This window comes from Mesoplodon densirostris, chromosome 9 (assembly GCF_025265405.1).
Source record: "Mesoplodon densirostris isolate mMesDen1 chromosome 9, mMesDen1 primary haplotype, whole genome shotgun sequence".
NCBI lineage: Eukaryota > Metazoa > Chordata > Mammalia > Artiodactyla > Ziphiidae > Mesoplodon > Mesoplodon densirostris.
In genome coordinates this window covers 93,986,740-93,999,948 of record NC_082669.1, presented here as the reverse complement: position 1 = coordinate 93,999,948, position 13,209 = coordinate 93,986,740, and the positions used below count along the sequence as shown (strand labels likewise).

At 39.4% G+C, this 13,209-nt stretch overlaps 1 protein-coding gene across 1 annotated transcript in view; it reads left to right on the top strand.

Annotated features, from left to right (window-relative positions):
• Positions 1-13,209, top strand: part of CHCHD3 (coiled-coil-helix-coiled-coil-helix domain containing 3) — a 294,459-nt gene that overhangs the window by 175,811 nt on the left and 105,439 nt on the right. The window contains exon 5 of the mRNA XM_060108045.1: positions 11,776-11,859. Coding sequence (XP_059964028.1) covers positions 11,776-11,859 — 84 coding nt within the window. The remainder of the gene's footprint in view (positions 1-11,775; positions 11,860-13,209) is intronic.

Genomic DNA, 13,209 nt, shown 5'->3' with positions numbered 1-13,209 from the left:
CATGTGAATTTTATTTGCCAGTTATACCTTAATAAAGCTAAAAAAAATCCACACGTGAAGCAAAGATTCCCTTTGTTAACATTTAAGAGTCCAGCTTTGCTATCTTTCTCCCATTATCGGGTCGGTAGGTTTCTTTGGTTAACCACTAGATGAAGTGTTGGCTTTCAGTTAAGGATTTTGCGAATGACAACTACCTTGAACCGCTAGCATTTCATTCACGGGGAAGAGTTGGGGCGTGCAGGACATGAGACAGGCCGAGAGTAGAGCTGACCCAGGCTTGTGGAATGGGTGGGATCCTGCACACTACTTGAACTTTTTTCACTTGCCTCTTTAACCTGAGTAGTTGGAGTTGCATAAGCTAAGTGTGCATGTGATGTAGTTCCACTGTACTGTCTTCTTTAAAGCACCATAAATGAGATAAGGATGCCCAATATCCTTTTCTTCTTTAAAAAATTTATTTTTATTTATTTATTTTTTATTTTTGGCTGCGGTGGGTCTTTGTTGCTGTGCGCGGGCATTCCCTAGTTGTGTTGAGTGGGGCTACCCTTCGTTGCTGTGCGCAGGCTTCTCATTGCGGTGGCGTCTCGTCGCGAATCGCAGACTCAGTAGTTGTGGCTCGCGGGCTCTAGAGTGCAGGCTCAGTAGTTGTGGCACGTGGGATTAGTTACTCCGCGGGATGTGGGAGCTTCCTGGACCAGGGCTCGAACCTGAGTCCCCTGCATTGGCAAGCGGATTCTTTTTTTTTTTATTTAATTTATTTATTTTTGGCTGCGTTGGTTCTTTGTTGCTGCACATGGGCTTTTCTCTAGTTGCAGCGAGCAGGGGCTACTCTTCGTTGCGATGCGCGGGCTTCTCATTGAGGTGGTTTCTCTTGTTGCGGAGCATGGGCTCTAGGCGCGTGGGCTTCAGTAGTTGTGGCACACGGGCTCAGTAGTTGTGGCTCACGGGCTTAGTTGCTCCGCCGCATGTGGGATCTTCCCGGACCAGAGCTGGAACCCGTGTCCCCTGCACTGGCAGGCAGATTCTTAACCACTGGACCACCAGGGAAGTCCCCAATATTCTGAACATAGTCATTTCTTGGTAGAAAATGAGAGCTAGTGGGATTTGGTTTAACAGCAGTGAATTGAACTTGTTTTAGAAAGTGGCCCATTTCACCCTCCATCTTACCTTTTTGAATTGGTAACATTCAATGGCTTATAACACCAATCTGTTCTGCAGCTGAATTTGATAATAAAAGCCCCTTCCTGCTCTCAGTCCTTATAATCACACAGTAGTTTTATTGAATATGGCCCTTTTTACCACATTTTCCTCTTTCAATTATAAAATTCTTATCCTTAAAGTTTCTGAGCTTACTAATGATTCTCTGACACAGAGTCCTTATTTGTTTACTTTATAGAACTTGGGCTTCTGGAACTTTGTTTTCTGTGCAGTTGCTGAATTTAATTACACATGGTCTTTTAGACTTGATGCATGTTTGCATTCCATAGACATTTAGGAGCTAAAGCTAGTCTCACTCGAGAAGATTAAAAACTGCATATTTGAGAAGTCTGAATCCCTAACAGTTCATTTCACTTTTGCCTCAGCATTTATTTACTGTTTCTTATGTGCTGAGTATCGTGATGCATGTTCTTTTTTTCAGTGGCTGTTGGGAGAGGAGCATAGACTATATATGACACTGAGCTGATGAGGTGATATGTTTCAGCACCTTTCGTGTTGAAATTTCATGTTGAAATATCACGTTGCTTTGTAACGTGAAACTTGTAAATTATAATGGAATCATAACATGCCTGTTCTTAGGAAGGTTCTATAAAATATTTAACAAAAGGTCTGGCATCGTCACTGCCCAAGCAGAGCAAATGTGAAACAACCAGTGCCAGTGCTTGTCAGTTCTGCCTGAACTGAACGTCGGTTACATGGATTCATAATCTTGTGTTATATGGGCATTGATTCTGTTTTTAAAGAGCCATACAAAAGCCAGGACCTATGTACCTGTTTTGTGCTTTTCCTACTTAGTTCAAAAAGAATGAATTAAAACTTGCAATTTCTTCTCTCTCTGGGATATGATTAACTGCCTTACATACATGTGAGCCACATTGCTTTCCTACATTATACCTTTGCAGGCAGCCCTACAACCAGGTTATAACGTGAGCAAGTCTCCAGCCCTGTTCTACAATACATGCAGACACTTACTCAACAAAAATTTATGTGCAAGCAGGTACAAAATGGTTCATACAACTTGTCCTGTAAAATTCAGTGAAGTCCCAGTTGTCTCTTCTTTTAAGTGCTCTTTGCAGGGAAGGGTCACCTGAGGCAGAGGAAGCTGCTTATAGTTGGCCTTAGACAGCCAGCAGCCCTCTTAGACCAGTGGTTCTCAGCAGGGGGAAGTTTGCCTCCCGGGGGACATTTGGCAAAGTCTGGAAGCATTTTTGGTTTTCATAGCTTGTGGGGGCAGTGCTACAGGCATCATAGAGGCCAGGTACGCTGCTAAACGTTCTGATGCACAGGACAGCTCTCCTCAGTGAGGAGTGATCTGGCCCAAAGTAGCAGTGGTGCCAAAGGTGAGAATCTCTGCCCTAAACCAAAGGCTGCACACAGGATTGTTGAGAGATCAAGCCCTGAGGCACCCTCCCTATAGTTGAAGCTACAGGCCTTGTTCTCATCACCTTGAATATTCTCATAACTTGTTCACACAGCAGGTGTCGGAGTATCTTTATAATATGTTAGCTAACCCTTATATCTTTTCCATAGTTTTCATTTTACTGATAGAACATCTAACATTTATCATGCTAGTTTACGAACCATTTTCGCTAATAAAATCTTATTTCCAACAGTCACTGTGCTAACTAGCAAAACATCGTTGTTGATCAAGACATGGATGAGTGAAGTCCTATTTGTAGCAACCGCTACTTTTTGAGCTTCCAAATTTGAATTTTCGATAAGAATACTTGCTGATTGCTTCTGGATTGTGCAGTCTTGACTAATATGCTGGCAGCACCTATTTCAGAGCTTAATCTAAGTAATGTGTACGCATACTATCACACTGAGTATGCTGTAGTACTTTGAAGTAAATCTCGCATCCTGTGACAGATTTGTTTCCCAGAAGCTGTCTACTTACCTCTCCTACAAACTCTTCCCCTCAATGCACTTAATTTCATCTTGGCTACCCTGTCCTGAGTGTTTCCTTTGTGGAAGAGAGAGGAGTAAATCTCTTTTCTTATCTTCGAGAGTCTAAAGTTGAGGACAGGAACAGTGGGTAAGTAAACATGTATAATACAAGACAAAGTCAAAAACAGATACGCCAAGAGATATGTGGAAAAGTTTTATTAGGTGTAATAGTGTGAGAAGCAGCAGGGTATGACATGGCAAAAACCACATGAAGGAAGAACATTCAAAAGGAGTTTTGGAACTTGGGTAGGGGTCTGGACTGGGTCAGTGCATGGTCACCTGGTGATGTAGCCGTGCTAAAATGGGCATCCAGGTCTCCTGACTCCCCACCAAGTGGATTTCCGAGTACGTCATAGTGCTAGTAAGTTCTGAATTATACTGGAAAGCTGGAGAAGTAAATACATGGTTTAAGAATGTTTTTTCCTCTCTAAAGCTATAGAAGAAAGCTTGTAAAATTGTTTCTGATTTCATCTAGCACTTGGTTTTGCTGCTTTGTCAAGTAGCACAATGTGCACAAATGTTATGAGAGAACTACTGGAAAAATTGAAAGCAAAGTACCACTAGGTCGCTTTCTGTTCTAATTTATGTACCTGACAACCTCCTCACTTCATTGTTGGTTTACTTTTTTCTAAAAGGAACGTTTATTTATTTATTTATTTATTTATTTATGGCTGCATCGTTGCTGCTTGCGGGCTTTCTCTAGTTGTGGCAAGCGGGAGCTACTCTTCGTTGTGGTGCATGGGTTTCTCATTGTTTGGCTTCTTTTGTTGTGGAGCATGGGCTCTAGGTGTGCGGGCTTTAGTAGTTGTGGCATACGGGCTCAGTAGTTGTGGCTTGTGGGCTCTAGAGCACACGCTCAGTAGTTGTGGCGCATGGGCTTAGTTGCTCTGCAGCATGTGGGATCTTCCCAGACCAGGGATCGAAGCCATGTCCCCTGCCTTGGTTGGCACACTGTGCCAACAGGGAAGTCCTACTTTTTAAATTTGAAAAACCACCTGTCTTTGCCTTTGCTCTCTTTTCAAGAGAATAGGCAGATATGCCCCCAAATGGCAGGAGACATATTCAATAGGCTGTTTCCAGTAAGTTATCAGTATGAAAAAGCTGAGATGTGGACCAGGGTCTTGAAGCTCTTTTTGGGAAGACAAAATAAGCCGAAACAAATGGATTTGATCAAATTCTGGGGGTTTGAATGTGACTTTCAGACTTTGGATCAAGAAGTCTTTTGGAAGAATGGTCTTTATCTTTCATCTTTTGGCCTGTATTCAACTTCCACCAGGTCTTACTGTGTTAGTGGACATAATATTTCAGGCTGGGGTTTGCTCATAGCTTGTGCTTAATGCCTCTAAGTAGTCATTGAAAATTATACTAAAGTTGATAATAGGATGGGCATCGTTCAGGTTCACATAGATGAGTTACCCTTTTGAAGGTCACCTTCTGGTGTGGTTTGGAAAACAGTGCTTTGAGTATAAGTCTTCGTTTATTAATGCCACTTGATAAAGGCCCAGTGAACCCTGTGTAATTTCTCATTTGTAACAAAAGTCTAGTATTCAGCTAATTGAATACATGGCCACTTTAGTTATTTTGTTACGGCTAATTGATATTCACAGTGATCATGTCTATTCCTTCTAAATGTAGTATTACCTTATAAGTTTATGGTTCAACCCCTTTGGATATTTCCATTCTCTCGGTTACATGTCAGCATATAGTTTTATTTTCGTTTGTATTGTGGTTTATATGTAGTTCTGACACAGAATAAAGCTCTTTTCCCTGCTCTTATTTGCCTGTTTGAGTTGATAGATATATAGGTTGATTTTTGCCTACCACAGATTATCCATATGATTGTGAAAGACTAAATCTTCCCCAGTTCATTATATATGTGTTTTAGATTTGTTATAAGATTTAGGACTATAGGAAGTGTAGTTATAGGGATTTCCTATTTAGATTGATTTAGAGTTGTTACCTTTTCTCAATCCTAGTAATTTCTGGCTTCATAACATCATCCCATGGAAAATTGAGCTGATACCTGCTTTTTATTCTACCTTGAGCTATTAAAATTGAACACTGGCACTTCAGGAAACTTTGTCATTTAAAATGTACAAGCTTTCCTGTAGCACAGAATCTTCCCTTACATGCCTTGTACTTGATGTGCGAAGTAACAGTACTGCCTCTGAGCTAGGGGATTATGAATGATGTCACTGTGTTCCCAGCGCTGTGCACCCTGTGCCATATCTCAGTCCCCAGGAGCAGCTAGGCCTAAGAGGGCTGAGTTAACATGCCAAAAAGTTGTTGCTCTGAAGACTTCTCTAGGAACATACATGGAAAGGTACATGGAAAGCTACCTTTATTGTCATAGACGTAATCCCACTTTTTCCTTCCTTTGGCCTTATTATATCCTTTGTTGTAAACACCTTCAGGTCTCCTCTGAAAAGAGGCAAGTCTTTAAGGAAATAAATACGTGTTGTGTACTTCATTTTGAATCTGGCTACCAACACTGAGTGAAAACATCAAAATGTTATGTGTTGGGTTTCTTAAAGCTTGATTTCCTTATTTTCCTTCTCTTATATATGGGATGCTCTTGTTTTCCGTAATGATCCACTTAGGCATTTTCTGTCATGTTTTCAAGCCCAATCACGTTATCCCAAATCTAACAGGGTCTGAAAACTAATGAGTACACATTGCCTCTCTAGGAGGAATAGCAAACAGGAGGCGGGTGGAAACTTTTTATAACCATTTTTTCCCCTAAGAAATGATTCTGCTATAACAGTGAATAATGTTTTAATCTTCTTTGTTTTCATTTGTTCGTGTACAGTGATTACATGTCTGTTAGAGTTATACATAGAAGTTTTATTCGTTGCAGTTGGTTTACCGCTTTTTCTTAAGTTGCGTGTGACTCTCCATCCTCGGCAGCTATTAGCTTAGTCAGTGTATCCCAGGCTTATGTAACTTTCAGGATTCATTTGTGTGACTTTCCCTCCCAGCCTCACATTAACTGTTTCAAAGCAGTGTGCCACTGAGGTGGTGTGGCCATCTTTCTTGCTCTGTTATTGTCCCCTGTAGATCTCATTCTATTGATTCTGTTGACAGTCTAGGGAGAGATTTGTGTTGTTAGCCCGTGGTTGGGTGTTTTCAGGGCTTTGGAGGTAGTTCCTCTTCAGTATGCATATCTGACCTTTTGGCATGTTGCTTTAAAAAAAATTCCAAGGATTTATGTCTTAGAAAAGTGAGTATGGATATTTCTGCATATCCTTTATTTAGGTTGTAATCAGCCTCTCAAAATTAAATTTGGTGGTTGGTGTAGTCCATATTAGGCTGAAGCAGTATACTTGTGGTATTGAATTCTTAGTGTTTTCTAAATAGCTGTAATAGAATATCTGTTACGTTTTCTTTGCTTAAAAAAAGAAATCTCACTGTGCAACTATATGTGAACAAAAGCAACATTATTTAGTGAAAACGTTTTAAGAACCATGGTGGGTAACGTCATGCATTTAATGGGGGAGAGAATCAAGTGCTAACACATTAAGCATTTAGTAAGTAAAATAATTTCCATGCTATAAATAACTGTTCAAGTTGTTAAAATTTTTTGGTTGTTAATATAATCGCTGAATCACTCACTCTTACAGCTTTTGTCATGTTATGTTTCCATCTGATAGTCAAGGATAAATGTATGTGATATGTTTAAAAAATATTTTTTTGATTAAAGAAGTATAACTTTGTTATAGAATTTTTGGAAAATAGAGAATGGTCTAAGTAAGAAAACTATCCCACTATGCGTATCGTATCCACTGTTAACATCTTAGCATACGTTACACTTTTTCTATGTCTACATAACTGGATGCTCAACTTGCCCTGTCCTTCCCTTCTGTCCCCTACCCCTGTTTACTAACCAAAATTAGGAACTCAGTGTACATGGCAATTTGTGACCATTCTCCCCCCATTTAATATTTTGAGTTAAAAAATCAATTATTCTATTAAAACATTATTATTATTATTTTTTTTTTTTGCGGTATGCGGGCCTCTCACTGTTGTGGCCTCCCCCGTTGCGGAGCACAGGCTCCGGACGCGCAGGCTCCGGACGCGCAGGCTCAGCGGCCATGGCTCACGGGCCCAGCCGCTCCGCGGCATATGGGATCCTCCCAGACCGGGGCACGAACCCGTATCCCCTGCATCGGCAGGCGGACTCTCAACCACTTGCGCCACCAGGGAGGCCCTAAAACATTATTTTTTAATGGCTCTCAATGTTTAATCATTATGGCTAGACTGAAATCTTTATAATAAATATCCTGTTGTTGGACCATATCTTATTTACACAGACCTCTGTTGTTCCCACTTTTTTGTTGCTTTAAATAACGTTGGGTGCATTTTCTTAGATATGTGTGTGTGCTTTCTTAATATTTCTTAGGATTAAATGCCTAGAAGTGAAATTGGCTAACTGATAAACAAATTAACAGTAGTAGAGATATACACACACACATCCATATATTTATATAGTTTTTATAAATTTTAATATGCCTTATTTGGATCAACTTAAAATTTTTATACAGTTAAATTCATTCTTTGTGATATACAGTTGTTTGAGTTTTGACAAATGCATGCACTTTTCATAACCACCACCATAATCAAGAAGCAGAATTGTTCCCTCACCTCAAAAAATCACCTCCTTTGTCTTTTGACTACAAAATGTGTTTATTTTTGATATGGAAAATATAAAGAAAAATAATTGGAAACTATCCATAAGCTTACCACCCTGCTATAACTTCTGTTGAATATCGTTCTGGTCTTTTTTTTTCTTCTTCCCTACAAAAAAAGAGATCATACTGTCCTTTCTGTTTATAGTCTTTTTCTTTTTCTTACTTAGTATATTTTGAGTATATTTTAATTTAACTGTTAGATTGTTTTTTTTGCTTGTTCTTTGGTCTTTGTTTTTGGCTGCGTTGGGTCTTTGTTGCTGCGTGCAGGCTTTCTCTAGTTGCGGAGAGCGGCGGCTACACTTGGTTGAGGTGCTCAGCCTTCTCATTGCTGTGGCTTCTCTTGTTGTGGAGCACGGGCTCTAGGTGCGTGGGCTTCAGTAGTTGATGCACACGAGCCCTAGAGCACACGGGCTCAGTAGTTTTGGCACATGGGCTTATTTGCTCCGCGGCATGTGGGATCTTCCCAGACCAGGGATCAAACCCGTGTTCCCTGCATTGGCAGGTGGATTCTTAACCACTGTGCCACCAGGGAAGTCCCTAGATTGGTTTTTGTTTTTGTTTCTTTGCAATTCTAAATAATCTTACCATGAATATCTTTGCATGTTGCCATAATTACTTAAGTCCTAAAAGTGGAGTGTTTAGATCTCAGTGCATATGTACAGTTTTCAAACTTATTTACATTTTGTCAAATGGATTTTTAAAATACTTGTGCCAGTTTACATTCTGACAGACAGTGTCTTGAAGAGCATGTTTTTTCCTGTATCCTGGGCAATATTATTTTTATATTTTTAAATTTGACAGATGAATTATGGAATTTTGTTATTTTAATTTTCATTTTTTGATTTCTTGTGGGGTTGGGTTTTTTTTAATGTGTTTATTATTTACCATTTTGTGTGAATTGCCAATCTTTGTCATTTGCATGTTTTTCTCTTGGCTCTTTTGGGGAGCGGGGTGGGGTGGAGGGCTTATTTTTTAAGTACTCTGTATGTTAGTAACACTAATTTCACAGTTAGAGGTTGGTATTTCTTTGTCATTTGCTTATTCCTTTTATTTAACGTTTTTTATTTAATGGAAGTTCTCATAAATCCATTCTTTTGCATTTCCTTTATATTTTGGAGGTATGTGTTGAGTTTAGAAAGATCTTTTCTCTTTAGATCATATAGTCATGCATATTTTCTTCACATGTAACTTTATCAAAAATTCTTTCTCCATTTACTTTTTCTTTTATATTCCTAACAGACTAGTGAGGTTTTTACTGTGCTGTATCAGGGAGTCATAGATTATGTACTTGCATATACATGTATTTTTATCTAATCTCAATATTTTGTTTTTTAATTATTCCAAGCAGCATGTACTTTTCATTGAAATCTTCTATTCACACTGTAATAGCACAGTCACATTTAAATGTGTGCCAAGTTTAAGCACGTCCTCTTATTTTTTTCCCCATTGCTGTCTTTGGTGTGCGTTTTAGATACTATCTATCAGATTTCTTGGTTGACATTAGGGGGAAAAAAAGTACTTACATTGTTAAATAACTGTTTCTTTGTTTTTAACATGCTGCAGGATATTGAAGTCAAAGTAAGTAGCCAAACAATGACCTACAACAAACGAACCAATGGGTTCACCTAAATTAAGCATATAGTGACAGTCACCCTTACACTGGTTGAGCCAGGTGACCCTTGATCATGTTGCAAAGAAAATTTGGCACAAGAATGGGAATGCCAAAATATATACTTCTGTTATTTTAAAATTACTAGTCAGGCATGTATTCAACATTCATTGAACAAAAAATATGTTAAAAACTTTTCTAACATGGGGTATTGTAGGGAGTTCTGTTCTTTCTGAGATAAAGGTCACTTAAACATAATAAAAATAGAAACAGTTTAAGAAATGCATTTTTTCATTCTCCTTTCCCGCCAGTTTTATTGAGATATAATTGACATACAGCACTGTATAAGGTTAAGGTGTACAGCATAATGATTTGACTTACATCATCATGAAATCATGACCACAATAAATTTAGTGAACATCCATCATCTCATATAGATACAACATTAAAGAAATAGAAAAAAAAATGCTTTTCCTTGTGCACTTATAGGATTTACCCTCTTACGAACTTTCATTTATTTGGTAGAGCAGTATTAATTATCTTATCATGTTGGACATTACATTCCTAATATTAATTTATCTTACAACTGGAAATTTGTACCTCTTTACTACCTTCATCTAATCCCCCCTCCCCCCTCCCGTCATCTCTGGTAGTCACAAATATGATCTCTTTTTCTATGAGTCTTTTTGTTCGTTTGTTTTTGAAGTATAATTGACATACAACACTGTGTTAGTTCCTGGTGCACACCATAGTGATTCGATATTTCTGTACATTACAAAATGATCACCATGATAAGTCTAGTTGCCATCTGTCACCATACAAAGATATTAACTAATTATAGACTACATTCCCCACACTGTACATTTCACATTTGTGAATCATTTATTTTGTAACTGGAAGTTTGCCTCTTAATCTCCCTCACCTATTTCTCTCCTCCCTTCTGACAGTCTGTTTCTTCTCTGTATCTATGACTCTGTTTCTGTTTGGCTGTTTGTTCATTGTTTTGTTTTGTAGATTCCACATATAAGTGAAATCATACAATATTTCTCTTTCTCTGTGTGCCTTATTTTACTTAGCGTAATACCCTCTAGGTCCATCCATGTTGTACCAAATGGCACAATTTCAAAGAAATGCATTTTTAAATTTAGCTTGAAAAACATTCAAAAGTAAGCATCTTTATCATTATTTTTTTCAAGAATAAATATTTTTTTACTTGATTTTTAATTTTGTAAAAAGAAGATCTTATAAATTAGAAGTGGGATAACTAATAGTTTTAAAATTACTTTTATTATTTTATTATTAATTATTTAAAATTATTCAAATAAACAAATACAGTAGTTTTTGCTCTTTTCGCCAAAGACAGCTACTTCATTAAAAAGGAGGTAGGGCTTCCCTGGTGGCGCAGGGCTTCCCTGGTGGCGCAGTGGTTGAGAGTCCGCCTGCCGATGCAGGGGACACGGGTTCGTGTCCCGGTCTGGGAAGATCCCACATGCCACGGAGCGGCTGGGCCCGTGAGCCATGGCCGCTGAGCCTGCACGTCTGGAGCCTGTGCTCCGCAACGGGAGAGGCCACGACAGTGAGAGGCCCGCGTACTGCCAAAAAAAAAAAAAGAGGTAGACTGGGCTTCCCTGGTGGCGCAGTGGTTGAGAGTCCACCTGCTGATGCAGGGGACACGGGTTCGTGCCCCAGTCCGGGAAGATCCCACATGCCTCAGAGCGGCTGGGCCCGTGAGCCATGGCCACTGAGCCTGTGTGTCCAGAGCCTGTGCTCCGCAACGGGAGAGGCCACAACAGTGAGAGGCCCGCGTACCACACACAAAAAAAGAAGGTAGACCAATATATATATGTGTTTATATGCTGGTTTCACTGGGTAGTTTAAGGGTTCTCAAATGTTAAGGTTGATGTACAGAATCTTATATAGGCGTTTTCTTGTGGTTATCACTCCAGAAAGATGGTTAATAACCACGTGTCTTATACCTGGAATAAAATCAAAGTTTTATTGTGCAAAATATTAATCCTTGAAATTACTCTTCAAAAGAGAAGTTAAATAAAACTGTCTGTGCTGTATTCTGACATTATCAAAAACATTTGGACAAAGTAGGACACAGCTGTTACAGTTAACAAGTGCAGTGCAGACTCATTCTTTACATTTAGATGCAGCAGTCCTCATCTTATTAATGTTTTTTCTATGGCAGAGACCTAAGAGATTGCAAAAATCTTCATCTTTGAATACTTATTTCTAATGCAATTTATACTTCTGCTTTGCTGTTACTGCTTTTTCTTCATATAGTATATTCTTCGTTTCTTTTTTTAGGCTAAGCAGCTGGAAGAGAAAGATCGGGTGATAAAGAAGCAGGATGCATTCTACAAAGAGCAGCTGGCTAGACTGGAGGAGAGGGTATGACTCTTTCTTGTCAGTGATTCTCTTCTTTTACCACATTTGTGGTGTTCCCATGTATATATTTAAAAATCAGTACATTAGCACTGTAACTGCTTTTTCTCGTTAAAAAGTGGCCAGGAGATGAAGACGCCAAGCATGCAGATCGTTCTCGAAGATAATGTCATTTTTACTTTGGTAGTTTTGCGTATTGTTGTGTTGTTTGTTCATTGATGCGTTTTACTACTAAGGAACTCCTTCCAAATATTTTTCCCTGTATGTTTAGAAACTGCATTGTCTCCAGGTCAAACAGTAGAGTGCTACTGTTGGCTTTCCCAAACATTGACTAAGCCTGAGCATGTTCTTAGAAATGGTAGTGTTTTAAAGGATAAATTGTCTTTGTGAAAGCAGTTTCACTGCACTTGTGGCCAAGAAATGAATGTCTTTTTCAAAACTGGTGGACAGGAGCTAAATAGTAGGACTCAGGAGAAGAGTTAGGATGAGGAGTGGAGGAAGTACCTCTGATTTACCTGACCCTAGAATTTGACAGAGATGCAAAGAAGGAAATTAAGGCTGAAACAAAAGGAAGCCGTGGGTTTAAGGATGGGACCTTGAAGACCCAATCAGTGCCCCTGTTCAATGAAGTATATTTGTTGTCTAGGATAAGTTCATACATAGACCATGAGGTTACAAAGCTAGCTTTCTCTTTGCTTTGATTGAGACCCCCAAAGTTGATTGATTTAGAATAGGTTGTTTCATAAGAAACTAGATAAACTAAGAAATAAACTGTCAAGCCCCATTCAGTACAAATATTTGTATGTTGATCATCTTCACCTGTCTTTCTATGTCACTGAACTGAGTGCTTCTTGAGTGTAGGGACCATTTTCTAACTGATTCAGCAGATATCTACCTAATAGATGCCAGACCCTGGTAGTGCCAGGGATATGCTAATGAAGAAAGTGAACTAAACTTCTGCCCTCGTGGAGCTTAAATTCAATTAAAACCTTGTCAACATGTTGAATGGCAGATTGTGATAATGTGACAAACAGTCAAGCGGGGGGAAAAGGAGTCCCAGGGCCTAGGAGTGTAGGTGTGAGGTTGGGTGGAGAGGGAGGGCCTGTCTCATGGGATGGTATCTGGGAAGAGGTCTGCAGCAGTGGGAAGCAGGCCAGCACCAAGAGGGCTTTTGAGTGGAAGAGTATTCTGGCTGCTGTCTTGGGCAAGAACTGAAGCAAGAGGGACTTAGAGGTAATAGTGGTAACTCAGAAAAGAGGTGGTGATGGCTTGGGCCAGGGTGCTAGCAGTGGAGGAATGAGATGTGGTTGGATGTTTCACAGGCAGAGCTGACCAGATTTGCTGATGGTTTTGAAC